Source organism: Grampus griseus, assembly GCF_964374135.1.
Source record: "Grampus griseus genome assembly, chromosome: 3".
Lineage (NCBI taxonomy): Eukaryota > Metazoa > Chordata > Mammalia > Artiodactyla > Delphinidae > Grampus > Grampus griseus.
In genome coordinates, this window is record NC_139019.1 from 122,714,136 (window position 1) to 122,732,596 (window position 18,461).

Below are 18,461 nucleotides of genomic sequence, written 5' to 3' on the forward strand. Positions count from 1 at the left end.
GGCTTCATGTGGCCTCCTGACCCCACTCCCCCCAGAAAGTTTAAGAAGCTCTATTTTAAATATACTAGGGTCAAATTTCTATTTACATCATTTCCAAAAGACTACACTCCAACCATAAGTCAAAGCAAAGAAAAAAATGACACACCTGAAAAGAGTCCGTGTTTCTTATCTGCTAATAACAAGCAAGTACTAACTATTAGAAACTTTGGCTCCTAGACTCTCAATTAGTAAATTAGGTTAAAATAATTTTTAAATGCAGATTCTTTCTGTCCTAATGCTTGAAAATTATCCAGGTGTCAGTCTGTGAATGACGACCAAGTAGGGTCTTGATTCCATCATTCTTATTAGCTATTTAATGACACTTGGTAGTGTACCGAACAGTATACCTGGAGAAGTACATAAACCCAGTTACTCTGGGGCTTGCAGTCAAGCTGCTTTATCATAAGACAGATTATGAAACTGTCTCCCTGCCCTCAGCAGCACTGGAATACAGGAGATTAGGTTTTAAACAGTCTCAAAGGAAATGTGGTCCCAATAAACTCAGACTCTATTTTATACGTTCCTAAAAGGGGCGCTTCGTAATGGACTGTAGGATCAGATAAGTCACTGGTGTTCTGTCACAAGAGAGAAAAAAGCGCAAGTTAGAAGATATACTCTCATTGTCCATTTTGCCCACGAGTAACCATGTGACTCAATCTCTCAAAGCCTCGGCATTCTTCTATGATTTGGAGGTGTCTGCTCGCTTCATCTAGTTTTCAGAATTATCATGACCATGAGATAATGATTTCAAAATATGTATTAAAATATTCCAAAATGCCAGACAAATAAAAGGCCATCTTCTTCCCTGGCCTCCTTGGATCCTTGCTCCTCCTTCATACACACTAACAAGCTGTTGGCAGGACCCCCAAGATGTCACCATGCACCTACGAGCATTCGTTTCAGAAACAGCCAACCACATATCTGGAAATCCAGAAGCCACAGTCAGGGTGGAAGACCTGCCTGCCTAGCTCCACTCTGTGCAACTTAATTTTTGGAGAAGAAAATTGAGATGCCATTCACAAAGCACCCTGGACACTGAAAAACGCAATTCCATTACAAAGAAGAGCTCAAAAGCAATTCCACTATGAAAAGAGCCCAACAAAAACAACTGGGCTTAGCACTTACACTTCTTTCTTTTCATCACTTGCATCTATGAATCATTATACTCTTCACAGAATTTTCACATACCTTATTCCATCTTTCTCTCTTTAATAACACTGTGAGGTGTGCAGAACAAACTTTCTTCCACCTTTCACTTGACTGAATTTTTACGTTTCATCTATGTAGTGATCTGAGGTTAGGGAAATCTTTATAATGAACAAATCTCTTCCCCTAAAATCCTTTAGATTTCAGAGCACTTAAAACAAAACTGCAGCTCCTTACTATGACTTACAAAGTCCCAGGAGACCTGGCCTCTGCCCACCTTTACAGACTCATCTCATGCCACTCTCTCCTCCCCTCACCAACCTTCAGCCATCATCATTTTCTTTTCATTCTGTCAAGAGCCTCAGGGCTCTTGTACATGCTATTTCCTCTAATTGATCTACTCTTTCTCCAAGTTTTTGTAGGGCTGACTCAATTTCACCCTTTATTTTCCATCTTATGTCACCTCAACTGAGGTTATCTAAAGCTGTCCCACCATGGTTATCCAGTATCTCAGTCTCCCATTGTTGTTTTTCTTTTTCTTTTCTCTTTTCTTTTCTTTTCTCTTTTCTTTTTTCTTTTCTTTTCTTCTTTCTTTCTTTCTTTCTCTTTCTTTCTTCTGAAGTAAAGTTGATCTACAGAATTAGTTCCACGTGTACAACAGAGTTTCAATATTTTTATAGATTATACTCCATTTAAAATTATTACAAAATAATGTCTATATTTCTCTGTGGTGTACAACATATCCTTGTTGCTTATTTATTTTATACATAGTAGTTTGTACTTCTTAATCCCAGACCACTATCTTGCTCCTCCCTGCTTTCTTCTCCCCACTGGTAACCATTAGTCTGTTCTCCATATCTATAAGTCTGTTTCTGTTTTGTTAAATACATTTTATTTTTTAGATTCCACATGTAAGTGATAACAGAGCATTTGTCTCTCTCTGTCTGACTTATTTCACTAAGCATAATACTCTCTGCTCTATCCACATCGTTGCAAATGACAGAATTTCATTCTTTTTTATGGTTGAGTAATATTCCATTGTGTGTGTATACATATATATACACACACACACACACACACACACACGTCTATATGCCCCCCACCCCACACACCCCACATCTTCTTTATCCATTTATCTGTTGATGGACATTCATCTATTGCTTACTGTGGTACATGTATCTTTTTGAATCATTATTTTCATTCTCTTCAGAAACTCCAGGAGTGGGATTTGCTGGGTCATACAGTAGTTCTATTTTTAGTTTTTTTGAGAAACCTCAATACTGTTTTCCACAGTGGCAATCCCTATCAAAATACTCAAAACATTTTTCACAGAGTTAGAGCAAATAATCCTAAAATTCACATGGACCCACAAAAGACCCTGAATTCCCAAAGCAATATTGAGGGGGGAAAAAAAAAGCAAATCTGGAGGTATTGTGGTTCCTGACTTCAGACTGTACTACAAAGCTACAGTAACCAAAAAAGCATGGTACTGGCACAAAAACAGATACATAGTTCAATGCAACAGAATATAGAGCCCAGAAATAAACACAGGTACCTACGGTCAATTAATCTATGACAAAGGAAGCAAGAATATACAATGGAGAAAAGAGAGTCTCTTTAATAAGTGGTGCTGGGAAAACTGGACAACCACATGTAAACCAATGAGATTAGAACATTTTCTCACACTATATACAAAAATAAACTCAAAATGGATTAAAGACCTAAATGTAAGACCTGAAACCATAAAAATCTTAGGAGAGAACATAGGCAGAACACTCTTTGACATAAATCATAGCAATATTTCTTTGGATCTGTCTCTTAAGGCAAAAGAAATAAAAGCAAAAGTCTCTCATTTGTTTTCATCACAGCATAATTTATGATTACCTCATTTACTAGATTTTGTTTTGTATTTGCCTTTCTCCTCCATGACCTTCTAACCTCCAGGAAGGATAGGCAACTTGTAGGGTCAGCTCACAATTAGAACTCCAGTGTGTAAACCAGGACCAACGCTCATATAGTAGGAGTTCCACTACCATATAGTGGGCATTCACTAACTATTAATTGAGTGAAAGAAACAGGCAATTTGAGTATGTGCACTAAAGTCAGTTTCCCATGTGCAGGTATTAAGGCAGAAATGTTGACTAACGTGTTTGAAAAAGATTTCACCAGCAAGTGTAAAGCTAAAAAGATTTTCTGACAAGGAGTTTGAAAGCTCTAGACCTGAGCTGTCCCATACAGTCAGTCACTAGCCACACGTGGCTACTGCACACGTGAAATGAGGCTAGTGTGAATGGCGTGTGCCGTAAGTATAAAATACACACCAGGCTTTGAAGACAAGAAAAAGAATATAAAATATCTAATTCATAATGTTTATCCTGATTACATGTTTAAATGACAATTTTTCAATATATTGGTGAAATGTATTATTAATTTCACCTGTTTTCTTTATTGTTTAAATGTGGCTATAGAAAATTAACGTTACGCACATGGTTTGTATTACATTTCTATTGGATGATGCTGGTCTAGAGCATTTCAGAGCAAAGCTGATTGTTATGTTTATGGTTTTTAAAAAATTTTCTATGATGGTATATATTAGGGGTGGAAAGTATGTAGATGTTTCAAAGTCACTACCTAAACTTCTTAACATTATCCTACACTTTTAAAATCTTATGCAGATACTAGGAAATTGTCCAGGCATCACATACTATAATATGTCTGACTCATAGGCAGAAAAAGATTTTCACAGAATTGTACAGTCAATATTTGCCCTATTGTTAGACTTCAAATTCTTTAACTCAACTTCCAGATTCCCTACCATGATCTCTCCACCTGTACAACTGAAATAGCTTCCTAAATGATCTTCCACTTCCAACCGATTTTTTTTTCAAACAATAGCCAGTATTTTATGGTGACCCTAGGCTAAAGTCCAAATCCTGAATCCAGTCTTCAATTCCTGACATAATGCTGGCCCTACCTACTTCTCTTTCTCCCTCCTTAGACTCCACACTCCAGCCACTCTCAACTCTATAAAGTTCTGTAATGGTGCCACACTTCCTTTGGCTTTTGGACATTTGTTCCTTCTGCTAGAGTCCACACCCATCACCCTCCTTTTACCTCATCAACTCCTATCCTGTCCTTAGTGTAGGGTTAGAGAAGACCACTGCGTCTGGTGTGTAGGATTCAAGGGAAGGGCATTCTCCTGGCCTCCAGCACCTCTTTCTTGCCACTGCCACTACCATCACACCACCACCACAGGGTTTATGACATGGCAGGCACGTGCTAGATACTCTCCATGATCACCCCACTGAGTCTTCCCCATAAATCTGTGAGCTGACAGCAGCAGTAGAAGCTTACATTTATCTAGCGCGGTGTGCCGAGACTTGTTCTAAGCATTTCACAGGTATCACCCCAGACCTCAGGACAACTCTCTGAGGTAGGTACTATTATTATTCTACTTACTGATGAGGAACTAAAGTCCAGATAGATTTAGTAAACCACCTAGCTCTGTAGCTGGGGGTTTGAGCTCCTGTAGTTTGACCTCACAGTCTATATTGATTCATGGCAGGTTTTATCACCATTTTAGAGATGAGGAAACAGAAGATCAGAGGGTCAAGTAAACTGTCCAAAGTGGTCATGTCGGGATTTGAAGGACCAGTTAGATGCCCTACTGTTTCTCCCAATCACTCTATACATCCTCCTTCATTATACTGTATTATGACTGCCTACTAGCTTACTGGATTCCCTCACTAGACTATAAGCTCCTTATTCTTTAAATTTTAAAAACAGTTTTAGATTTACACAAAAATTAAACACATAGCACAGAGAATTCCCATATACCTCTTGCAGAGTTTTCCCTATTATGAATGTCTTCTGTTAGTGTAGGACATTTGTTATAATTAATGAGCCAGTATTAATATATTGCTATTAACTAAAGTCCATAGTTTAATTCGTATTTCCTCAGTTTTTACCTAATGTCCTTTTTCTGCTCTAGGATCCCTTCTAGGATACTATGTTACACTTGTCACGTTTCCTTAGGCTCCTCTTCTTGCGGCAGTTTCTCAGACTTTCCTTGCCATTTGTCTGATGTTTTTCTCCTGATCAAAGATCACAGAGAAAGTGACAAAGTGTCATAGTCATCACATCCTATCAAGGATGCCTACTATCAACATGAATTATGACTGTTCATGTGGACCTTGATCACTAGCTGAAGTAATGTCTGTCAGGTTTCTCCTCTGTAAAGTTATGCTTCCTGTCCCTGCCCCCCTGTCTTCCTCATCTTTACTCTGTAGAAAGAAGTCTTTATGTGCAGCCCACACTTAAGGAATGGGGAATTATGCCTACTTGCTATGTTCCGTGAGGCTGGGTCTTCTATATAATTTATTTGGCAGTCCACAAGGGAGACTTTTCTCTTCTCTCCCATTTATTAATTTATTCAATTCTTCATATCAGTATGGATTCATGGATATTTATTTTATACTTTGGGATATAATTCAATATGACTATGTTTTTTTTATTCCAATTATTCCACTTGAGCCACTGGGAACTCCTTCAGTCAGCTCCTGTGTCACTCGGACACACTCTCATCAATGTCGGTTTTTTTTTTTTTCTTTTTTGAGCACTTCCTTACATTTTGGGACTATAAGAGACTCTGATGTCATCTCATATATTTTCTTCTCCAGTCCCCAAACCAGATATTTCTCCCAGGATTCCAGGGTCATTTTATTGGAGAATGGTTTTAGAAATCAAGAGCTGGGTGCTAGTTGGGCCTGTTGCTACTGGGGTGTCATTTCTTTTAGGTGCTCTCAGCTGACACAGAAATAAATATATGTAGGTATACAACTCCGTGTATCTACACATAAATACTTCCCTATGCAATCATGTGTATCTATATAAACTTAAACAGGAGTTCCCTCTGATGTCTCCAACTCTAATCTATTACCACGTGGATCACTCTAACCTTCTGCCCTTGCTTATCTGTAAATTCCCACGCCAACACTGGGCAATGACTGTAAGCTTCTTAAAGGTAACATTCTTCCTTATTCACCGCTGTACCCCAAGTACAGTGCTTGCCACATATAATACACATGTTGGGTTTACCAAACAATTCCAACTCTGGAAGGGACTACAGATGAATTTACAGATGTCACCAAATATGGATTTCAAAGACTAAACTCACAACAATTTATAAGGGCAACAGTAAAAGAGGGTGCATTTACCGAGGTCTGATTTAAGTGTGTTTATTCAACTTCGTGAAGGGAAAATGACAGTAATACATCTAAGCTACGCAAAAAGGATTCAGGCTTCCCTGAAAAGGATTCAAGTGGCATAAAATGGTTTGTTTCTCCACAGCAATTTACATGTATTAAAACAGATAATGGGCATAATCATTGTCAAAATACAGCTTCCACCCTGTATAATGTCTTAATATATGCTCGAGGTTCCTGACAAACAGGAACAAAGCCACGGCGGATTAGACCCTAAGTGGTGGAGGACTCTAACAGCACAGCAGAAAAACCAATCTCACACTTCTGGGAAGGAAAATGAGACCTGAGAACAGCCTTTGAAGGAGAAGGGGAAAGTACAAAGGGAAAGATGCTCAAGCCATACATCAGCTGGATGGGGAACTGGGCACTAATGTGCCACTCTGCTGCATTAATGATGCTAATTTATGTCTGGGTGTGTGTGAATGACACAGAGGAGACTTGAAGAGGTCTATGTTATACCATGGAGAAGCTCATCTTGAATGTCTTGGAAGGGTACGTGCTTTATATGGGGACTGCCTCACATGGGCATATATTACGTAGATTGTGTACCAGTTTCATATGACCAAATCACTCGTCTCTGTCAACCTAGACTGGATTGTTCCCATTCTGCCCTTTACACTGCAGCCAGATTTCAAAAAACAAATTTGGTCACTGCTCCCCATCTTCCCTACGTTTAAATATTTTAACATGTCCTTTGACTCCTAGGATAAAAAGCAATAAAGTCCTCATATGCCCTCAAGGTTCTGCAAGATCCGGCTTCTGTCTAATGCTTACCTTGTGGGAACTCAAGCCACACGGGTCACCTTTCACTTCTCTGGACACACACTCTCCTTACTGCTACTACTATACATATATTTTTGCATCTCCTCTGCAACACAGCTAACTCTTACTACCGCTTCAGGATCTAGCCCAATCCCCTCTTCACCAGGGGCGCGTCCCCTGACCAGGTCACTCTCATAGCACCACAAATTCTTCCTCTGCAGAGCCTGTCACAGTCACAACTGTATATTTATCTTTGTTATTCTTTGGTTAATGTATTTCCCCAGATGGCCTTGTTACTCCATATTCCTGGCATCTAACCCCACGCCTGGCACACAATAAGTGTTCCCTAAATATCTATTAAATAAATGAATGAAAAGTGACCACACCACCCACCTACACTATTGCCAAGGCATCCCTGAACGTCAACGCTCCTCACTGACTTCTGAAGAATACGACAGTTCACACTAGAAATTTGATCGGTTACCCTTGTGATGAGTATAAGAAATATCACTGGTAGGTTCCAGTAGTTTCCAAAGGTATAGGAAGTCCCTTTTATCGTACGGGTCATTAATGCATTGAAATGGATATTATGTGGAAGTGAACGTAAAGGGGACGTAAAAAACAATCCTACGCAGATGAGGTCAGCTATGGTACCAGTTGTTTACCAGTCCTAATTCTTAAGATCATTGTCATCAATTCTGCTTTTTTTCACAAAATCCCAAATGATACTATTAGCTTTCAAGCTCTCATCATTGCGCCTAAATTTTATTCAACAAATATTTACTGAGCATATTTACTATATGTCAGGCACTGTTTTAGACCCTGGGATAAATGCTGAGCAAGAGACACAAGGTTCTCACCTTCCAGGGGAGGAGACAGTCAACACAGACTGATGGTCCTTTCAGATTAGTGAATTTCAGGTGAGTGTGGGATTAGTTCTGATGAGGAAAGAAGTCATGTGCTATGGGAGTGCGATCATTCCCATTGTCTCAACATGATCTCAAGTAATGAAATGTCTCACTGGGATAACCTGTATCATTATTGCTCTGTGGTATCAAGTGGATCACAGTGTTTCCACTTGATGAAGGATGAAAGGATTTTATGTTTTAATGTCATGGTCTCGCATAAGGATTTATTTTTATTTTTAAAATGTATTTATTTATTTTTGGCTGTGTTGTGCTTTGCTGCTACACGCGGGCTTTCTCTAGTTGTGGTGAGTGGGGGGTACTCTTCGTTGTGGTGCACGGGCTTCTCATTGCAGTGGCTTCTCTTGTTGCGGAGCATGGGCTGTAGGTGCACGGGCTTCACTAGTTGTGGCACGCAGGCTCAGCAGTTGTGGCTCGCGGGCTCTAGAGCGCAGGCTCAGTAGTTTTGGCTCACGGGCTTAGTTGCTCTGCGGCATGCGGGATCTTCCCAGACCAGGGCTCGAACCCATGTCCCTTGCGTTGGCAGGTGGATTCCTAATCACTGTGCCACCAGGGAAGTCCCTCCCATAAGGATTTTAATGTATTTGCTTCCTCGGGTTAAATAAAAGATTAGGGAAGACATCAGGTATATCTTTTCTAAGGAGTCATTATAATTCCTCAAAATCTCTAGTGCCAGTTTTGGTGTACCCTGAAGGATCAAAGTGCCTTGTTCTCAAAGATGCATATCCCAACAGAGCATCTGTTTCATACCAAAGGAGTCTTCGTTGGGTTTTAGTGATAAGCACTGAAAGGAGTAGTTAATGTCGCAGAAAATTTTAAAGACATCTATGGAAAGACTGTAAACCTTGCAAAGATTGAGTCAAGACTCTTGAAAACCATTATACAACTTAAGGCCTAAGATGGTGTTTGGAGCATAACTGGCCCTCAATAATTACGTGTTACATGTTTGCTGAATGAATGGTCATACTTTGAGAAAATCAACTAGTTGAAGTTTGGGACCAGAGTGGAGCAAAAAGAGAAAAAATAGTACTGAAGGGGCTTGATTTGCAAGAGGAAAGGCCACAGAGAAAGGGCACCAGAACAGTTATCCTCTTCGTCCCCTTTTGATGAAGGTGGTAGACTTAAGAGGTGTCGGTCAGGAAGCTGGGAGAATCCCAGGAACAGACAGTGGCAGCCCCGAGGTCCCACAGCTCAAGTCTAATGCTCCAGCCGACCGTCTCCAATGGAAAAGAACAATCAGCAAATGGATAAATTCTTCCATTTACACCCCTGAACAAATAAACTAATTGCGTCTTTGTTTTCAACCTAACAAATCATAGCTTGATTACAAGTCATTAGTGACCATTAATACATGAAACTGTTTGCATTGCACTAGTATATCTGAATTACAGTCTTGCCTTTCACATTAGCTCAATCAAGCTTCCAAAGGGAAAACCCCCTTATCAGGGCCTCAAGTGGGACTTAAACAAACTAACAATTAGCCTCTGGAATTGAACTATGTTGCAGAAGAATTCATTATTTTAGTTCACTGCGGATCTCCCTACACTAGATTACAACCAGCCACTCCCTTTGGAGTGGAGATGTGCACTCTGTGCCCAAAGAGTTTGCAACTGCCTCTCTCTGAACATTCTCAGTTACTCCCAATGGAGGCTAACGCATTGGCCAGCAACACAGACCTGCTTGTGTGACACTAGCAGACAGCCCAAAGTTCACAACACAATGGCTGATTAGAGTGCAGACAAATGCAAGGAGCATGTTGGGGAAACTGTCAAAAACATCGAGGTGACAGGAAGAGAGTCTATTTGGCAAAAAAGTGGAGGCAAGGCAGAGGAAAAAAAAATATACACACACACACACACACACACATATATACACATGTATATATATTTATGTCAACCAGGTACTCCAGAATTTTTTAGAGTCCATTTGGGGCTTTGAATTATCCGTATTAGAAGCCACGATCTTGAAAAGAACTGGATAGTTGCCAAGCTTCCATTTCATTTTGTGCCGAACAATCAGAGTGGGCATGGAGTGATTAACAGAGATTAATGATCTCAAATGTTTGAGGATTTTTTTTTTTTTTTAGCAGAGGGAGGAACACTCCCAAACACATTCTCTATTTTTAAAATTTATTTATTTATTTGTTTACTTACTTATTTACTTATTTATTTATTTATTTTTGGCTGCGTTGGGCCTTCGTTGCTGCACGCGGCCTTTCTCTAGTTGCAGAAAGCGGGGGCTACTCTTCATTGCGGTACGTGGGCTCCTCATTGCTGTGGCTTCTCTCGTTGCGGAGCACAGGCTCTAGGCGCACGGGCTTCAGTAGTTGCAGCACGCGGGCTTCAGTAGTTGTGGCTCACGGGCTCTAGAGCTCAGGCTCAGTAGTTGTGGCGCACGGGCTTAGTTGCTCTGCAGCGTGTGGGATCTTCCCGGACCAGGGCTCGAGCCCATGTCTCCTGCATTAGCAGGTGGATTCTTAACCACTGCACCACCAGGGAAGTCCTGTTTGAGGACTTTCTAATATAACAATTGTCTTTTGGGAGCAAATCCATGGTCCATCTCATCTAACGTTCTGTTGCTTCAAAACATGTCCCCCAGGGAGAGCCACTTTTGACTACTAATGTGCTGAGGCCATGGAATTAGAGGGGTCGCTAACAAGGCCAGAAACAGCAGCCCATATATGGCTGAAAGCAGTTTTCCTTTTTATTCTAGGTTAGCTGCCGAGAACAGGACTCATGCCTCAGCTCAACACGTACAGTGACAGCCCAGAGTTCCACGCAGTTTAGTATATGTGCTGCCGAAGCGAGCACTCCATGCAGTTTAAAAAGCTCTTTCAAATGAATTGCCCCACTCATCTCTCCATCAGCCCTGTGAAAAAGTTAGATTATGAACAGCATAGTAATGATAGAAAATGTGGGCTCTAGAGTCAACTTCTGTTTTTAAATCCTGGCTTTTCCACTTACTAGCAGGGTGACCTTGAGCGAGTCATGTAGCCTTTCTGAACTTCACTTTTCTCATCTGTAAAACAGAGATAAGGGTGCCTACCTCATACAGAGATTGTGAAACTCTGATAGGTAATTAATGCATGGAAAATGTTTAATATACTTAAACATGGCATCTAATAAGTGCTCAGGAAATGTGAACTGCTACTGTTTACCTTTTTCTCCACCCCCACCCCAATCCCCACCACCTGTCAGGACCACCATCTTTGCAACTACCGATATCAACATCTATCTTCCCCCGCAGGAAGGTAAGGAAACTAAATCTCCAAGATGGGCTTTTTTTCTTAAGTCAAGCAACTACTAACTAAGTCAGGTAGGACTAACCCGTTATCTTCTGACCATACCATCCGCCCTACCTGGAGCACTTCATCCCTCTTCCCTTCACCTTACTCCTCCTCAACCATCAGGTGTCAGCTTAGCCATCTCCTTCTTCATGAGCCCTCCTCTGAGCCCTCCCCCATCATCTTACAGTCCCTTGTCCCTCCCCCATCACAGAACTTCTCAGACTACATAATAACTGCCTGTTGTCCTGTCTGTGTCCCCCACTAGGGCATGAGTTCCTTAACAGAAGAGTCCAGGTATGTATACTATACTCTCACATCCCCGGTACAAAGCACAGCACATAGTAAGTGCTCAATAAATACTTAGTAAATAAAAGAATGAATGGCAGACTCCTTTCATACCAATCTGCTGCTACATATTAAAGTATTATTTCTCCTTGGAGCACAATTTGGGCAATCAGAGATTGCAACACATGACTTCATGCCTTATACTGCTATTACATAATCTTCACCTCTCGTTGAAAACTCAAGGCAATCTTAACCAAATTCTAATGGAGTCCATTTCTGAAGAAAGTACCTTAACTTCTGAAAATAATGCCTCGAATGGCACTGATGTTAATACACACACACACACTCATTCATTTCATACCTCATGCTTATTCACAAACTATGCATGTGCTTACAGTCACCAACCCCTGAGCATTTTGAAAAGGGCACCATCTTTTTTTTTTTTTTTTTTTTTGGCCATGCCCCACGGCATGTGGGATCTTAGTTCCCTGACCAGGAATCAAACCCGGGCTCCCTGCACTGGAAGCGCAGAGTCTTAACCACTGGACCACCAGGGAAGTCCAAGGGCACCGTCTTTTAACTTTGAAGGTATTTTTCAGAGATATTTGGACTTGGTGAGACACGATGAAAATAAAACTCAGCCCTCCAATCAATACCATATTAGAATGCATTGAAAATGTGACTTGGATGACAGGAATGAAAGAAAAGTACATTGAAATGATAACAGACATAAACCCATTATTAAAATAAGTCAGACAGAAAAATGTAAATTTTTCTGTAGCAAGGAAAGAGCTGAACTCCACATCACAAGCACCGCAAGGTATTATTTAAAAACAAACCCTGCTCTCCTATTATCTTATTTTAAAAAGCACATTAAGAAATATAACCTGTATGGAGTCTACAGAAAAGTATAAAGCTAAAGTTGCATAATTCCTTTGGGACACCAACGCCTGACACAGCCTTATCCATAGACTGATGGAGAACATGTATAAACGAACATACGTACATATAAATACACACATCTGCTCTTTCTTTTCTTCTCCCACTAAGTCATTAACCACCTTTCCATTTCATTTCCCTATATTAAATATTTATTTGGAAACTCTTCTTTCCCCATTCCTTCTCTCAAAAGGAGCTCTTCTCTTCTGAATCTCTTACTCTTTGCTCCGCCCCAGAGTTCTTACCTGCCTCTGTTACAAATTCCACCTCAAGGGAAAATCTCTGATGATTCTTTTTTCTTAAATAAAAATATATTGTTCTTTTGCACTAAATTTTATTTTCCAGGGCCCCCAAAATACAGCCAAATGTGGAGGCTCTCAAGCTAAAGAGACTCCCTGTACTGTTTCAAGAAATAAATAAAAACAAGCCAGCAGATGTCTTCATGCTACCTCCTCCAAATCAGGTGGGACTGTTTAGGGGTTACACTGAAAGGGATTCCAGTATAGAAGCCCATATTGTCTGTCTTCGCCTGCTGACCCCAACCCTTTTATCTGTTAGAACAGTTAATAAATCTGTCTGGTTCGCTAGCCTATTCTACATACCTCTTAAGCATCTATAAAGTAGGGTCTATTCTTATCTAGCCTAATCCTTCTCTCCTGGTAGCTTCTTGGCTAATTATTATTTGTCTTTGCTGTGAACCAACGCACGTCATCAAAACATGTTCTTAGTTCTTAGAAGAGTAAGTTCAGCGATGCTTCCGATTTATACTTTTTTTTTTCAAATGCGAATGAGTGGATTTGGGACCCACAGAACAACTTTTAAGCAATGGGAACTAGTCAACCCTTCCATGTTGCTATTTTATTAACAAGAGTAGGTATAAATAATCATACTAATACCTTTGTTTCCACAGGTGCTTTCCTCTGGATAATTCATGCTTCATTACCATGCCACTATTCTCTGTCTTGTGTTCTCCCTTGGGTTCTGCGACAAACACGGGGCTCAGATCCAGACTCCAGAAGGTAGTGAAGCTTCCACGTTTGTTAACGTACACAGGTGCGTTACACACTCCCCAGATTCCTCGCTAGCATCTTTGTGTGAGGTTGCCCCCGACCTGTCAAAGTCCAGGCTAATGAGGTGACACCACCCACACTACAAAACCTCTCTGTGCTTCAGCCTTCTCGACAGCAACTGGGCTGGGTTTTGAAGAGCAGTGGTTATCAAAGCGTTGCTCTAGACCAGCAGTAGCAGCATCACCTGGGAAACCATTAGAAAGCAAACGTTCAGGCCCCACCCCAGACCTAGTAAATTAGAAACTCTGGGGGGAGCCCAGCAATGTGTGTTTAACAAACACTTCAGGTGATTCTAATAGCATCAGAGTGGAAAACAACAGGCATCGGGCATCTAGGGAGTTTGGGGGAGGCCTGCGGTTAGGAAAGCTATCTTTATTGGAAGAGGGATCACGTGCATAGGACCAAGCTTTGAGGTAAGTCTTCATAGTGTAGTGCTAGGAGCAGTGGGTAAAAAAAGAGAGACTGCTCTGATACACAGAACCACTTTTAAGCAATTGGAACTACTCAGAAACAGGAGCAAGTCATTTGACTTCTAATCATTGATTAGAAGAGGCTCCTTTTCTCGCAAAGTGCTCACAGGTATAAGATTATACTTTGGCAGAATCTACGAATAAGGCAATATAAAAAGTACTAAAAATAAAGCAAGGTTCTTTCAAAAACAACGAAATTAAGCCATAATAGGAAGCTTAATAGGAAGCTTCAACATAACACTAATATAGAAAGAGAGGTTTATAATTAATCTATTATCATTAATTTTTTAATATCTCAAAGCTATTACCTTTAAAAACTATCCTACTGATGGTGCCTAGAGTAGATAATGGATTTTTGTTTCCTAATGCTTTATTTCTTATTCAGAAAAGACCAGCAGTTGGCTTAGATTCTCATAAGATTCCATTTATTATTATATGAGATTATATTTATTATTTAAAACGGACCGATCACCACCAGCCAGAACTGATACTACATCAAAGATTAAGGTTGAGATATTAACTTACTTCTCCCCTGTTTTGTAACCAAAACCACCATCTTTTGACAGTCATGATTCTGCTTCAGGATAGTTAGATAACTGAATGAATATTAATGAAAAGACAACCTAACATTATTTAGCCATTATTACATACCATGTACCTGGCACTGTCCCGAGCACATCATATACACTGTAGTAGTTAATATTCACAGCAACCTTAGGAAGTTAAGCATTGCTATCCTCATTCTAAAGGGGAGGCACCTGGGCTGACACAGGTTCAATTACTCGCCCAAGGTCACAGAACTAGCAAGTGGTGGAGTCAGGAAACAAAGCCAGTGGTTTCCAGAGTCAGGGTCCTTAATCCTTTGAGTATATCTTTTTAGTATAATCCTGAACTCTAGGGACTTGGAGGGCAGAAAGAATGTTTGGCCCAGCGCAAATAACACTTAGGACCATTTAAGGCTTCTAGAAATACTAAAGACAACCAACAATCAAACAACCATTTAATGAATGTTCAATCTGTGTCAGGTACTGAATTAACCATCGTACAACTACTATCTCACTTAATCCTTACCACACCATGGAAGGCGGTTACCACTGTCATGATTTTACATATGGGTAACTATAGTTAGAGGATTTAAGTAATGAGCCCATCTTCTTAATAAAGAATACACTGCTCACGTAATTAAATGTAAAGGAAGCAAAATATGTACTGAGCAGGTAAAAAACACTCAGTAAATGTAACTTCCCGTCCCTTATATTAAGTTTCCAGGGATAAGGATGGTGTCAGTGATGATTAATTCACTGTCTTTCTCACCTATCTTCTTACTTGTTCCATACGGCAGATATTTGTGAGTTAGATATCTGGGTGCTGTACGCAGTCTTGAAATAGAACTAAGTTCACTGATTTCTCTACATCTTTATGATCACCAAACACTACCTCTTTGAGGCTTGCACCACTGGCTAGGAGAGTGGCCCCCAAAGCTGCCCATTTGGCAAGAGTAACAATGAACAACCTTAGGAATAAGACATATCCCACACCCAAGCCCAACAATCAAAGGGTAACATGCCACGTTGCTCTACCCAAAGAACCTTGTGCTAAGCATGTAGGTGGCCAACATCTCACAGAGAGAGTCAGCAAAAATGAATACCTTTTCCCAAAACTGCAAGATTTCATCTAGTTGAGAGTTCAATGAAAGTTGATTTATTTAGTATTCTAATATCATGGGAAGAGCTCTGTTTTCAGAATCAGAATCTCTGGACCTCAGTCATGTCTCCACCACAAACCAGCTATGTGATCATGGGCAAGCCGCTTAACTCCACCGGATCTGTTTTCTCACCGAGAAAATGAGACAAAATAAAACTTGTTCTCCAAATTTTTTGTGCATAGTAGATAAGAACTGTGAAAATACTTTGCAGAAATATAAAACCCTGTCAGAAGTATGAGATGGGATTATTATTTTATGTAACTCCTTCCTCGCCTAAAATTTGGCGGCCAGTGTATCAACCTGGTTAGCTAAGAAGTTGGTTTACTGACAGACTAATTTGAAAGGTAAGAGGAAGAGGACTGTTTAAAACTGATAATTAGCAGCTGTAGCAAGAACACCCATGGAACTACTCGCTCAGTTGTTTTGACGGTTAAGAGGGATTCATTTCCAATGACCTTGCTTCTCTACAACCTTTGCAAATCCCTAGGTCAGTGAATGTTCCTGTGAAACAAGCTGAGAAGCCTTTCCATGCAAGCAAAAAGGATTATCGGCAAACCATTATGTCACTAAACGTGACAGAGACACTCTCCGAGGCTCAGCAAATGGGGGCTCATTATATTTTGCCAAAGACACGGTTAGATGCCTATTCAAGGTGCCAAGCTATTCACCCTCACATGTCTACATCAGAGCAGAAATTAGCCTATATGTAGATTGCTTGGGACAGCAGTGACAGGAGACAGGAAAAAGGGCATTTTTATGCTGGGAGAAAAAAAGAAACTCCATCTGGAGTTAAATCTGGAGAGATGAATAAAAGATAGTATTTTACTACTATTGATTGTTTTTACATCTCACTGAGAGGATTCAACCAAAAGGTTCAAGAGCAAAGAGATAAACATCAAGTAAACATTGGGATTGACATATATACACTAATATGTATAAAATAGGTAACTAATAAGAACCTGCTGTATAAAAAATCAAGTAAACAATTTCTCTGGTGCCCTTTCATTTATCTTGGACTATGGTTCCCCCTTAAGTGATCTGATAGATTAACATGGCCTTGTGATGTGACACCATCATCCTGCTTTTCCTATTATACCTCTTTTCTTAAAATATTCTGTGGCCAACACGAACAGGTAAAAGTCTAAATTCTCCCTGTGCCTGTATTTGGAGAGGTAAATTCATTTTTTTTCAAGTTGCTGGCTGTAAAGCTATAAAGCTGATTGCTTGATTGGTCACTCAAACTCTGGCGTTGGATCATCTTACCAAAGTTTACCTTCAGTATACCCAAAACAGAGGTTACAGAGGATGCTTAGATCATGGTCAATGACTGGGAAGGAAACCAAGGTTTCTCAGACATAAGACATGCCAAACTTTTCAAAGCCAGGATCATCTCATTTTCCTGCTTCTGCTTCTCTGATAAAACATACCTACGCTCTGTTACTCACAGCCACTCTGCAATACACGACACGTTGAACCAGCTGTCCCCCCGAGTGCAGGCCTCTCCAGTGGGTCTGGTCGTCACTAAACCACCGATTAAACACTTTAAGACTGGCTTTGGCAAAACATACCAGAAATTCCTTCAGGGTAATTAAAACCACCTTCCGTGTCAATAAGTCCAGACTGTGAGATCCTTCATGTGCAGAGGGGCTGGTGCTGGCCCACGGGCTCTAGGACGTTTATTCTTAAGATGGCTTTTCCATCACTGCAATTGATTTTAACTGACTCATCCAGACCCTTCCCCCGCCCCATTATGGAGTGATTGGTTGAACTCAGAGGTATCCTCTTACCCTTATTGTTTAAGCCAAGAGACAGGACCAAAGGGGCTCTGGACCTAAGGGCCAAGCTCATTGCCAAAGCCCTTTCACCCAGACCTACAGGTACGAGAACTTGAATGGAATTCTTGTTACAGAATGTGACAATTACTAGTGTCCACTTTTCACTGCTTTTCCAGGGTTCCAGCTGATTTTCATTTGAAGAATTATTAATGTGACTTCAAAGTAAAGAGAAGAACTCAGGTGACTATTTACTACCTTGATATCCAGTGGCCTGTTCTTCACACATAATAGACACTCCATGAATTATTTTTCACCCCAATAACAGCTTTATAATTTTTAGTATGTAAACAATGCATAATACTTATTGAAAACTGTCATACATTAGAAAATATAAAGATAAATAGTAAAAATTACTAAAAGTTCCATCAGCCTGAGATAACCATCATTAATATTTTGATAACCATCCTGTTTGTTGAATTCTCACAATTCACACATACAGGAGGAATCATACTATATAGATCATGGATGTGGTGAACTTTACTATTTTGAATTGTCTTTTTTTTGCTTACTTCTCCCCTCACCCCCCATAACCAATGTTAATAACCCTTTATACACTTTTTTCATTTGGATGCTATCATATACCAACTCACATGGCATGACTAACGTTTCAATTGCTTAATCAATACTTGCTGAATGGTTAAAGAGTAAAAAACAAACACGTAAACAAATGAACGAATAAATAATGGGTCATGCTCTTAATTAGCTGGTATGATTTCCAAGTGATTGCAAAAAGC

The 18,461-nt window shown here is 40.2% G+C and overlaps 1 protein-coding gene across 5 annotated transcripts in view; it reads right to left on the reverse strand.

The window, feature by feature from the left end:
* Positions 1 to 18,461, reverse strand: part of PPP2R2B (protein phosphatase 2 regulatory subunit Bbeta) — a gene marked incomplete at its 5' end in the record, with an annotated part of 454,413 nt that overhangs the window by 258,107 nt on the left and 177,845 nt on the right. The window contains one exon of one of the 5 annotated variants that reach the window (XM_082651308.1): positions 13,544 to 13,580. The exons of the other annotated variants lie outside the window; for them this stretch is intronic. Within the exon in view, the coding sequence (XP_082507434.1) occupies positions 13,544 to 13,580 (37 nt within the window). Of the gene's footprint in view, positions 1 to 13,543; positions 13,581 to 18,461 lie in introns of those variants that run through there. 5 annotated transcript variants of the gene reach the window in all.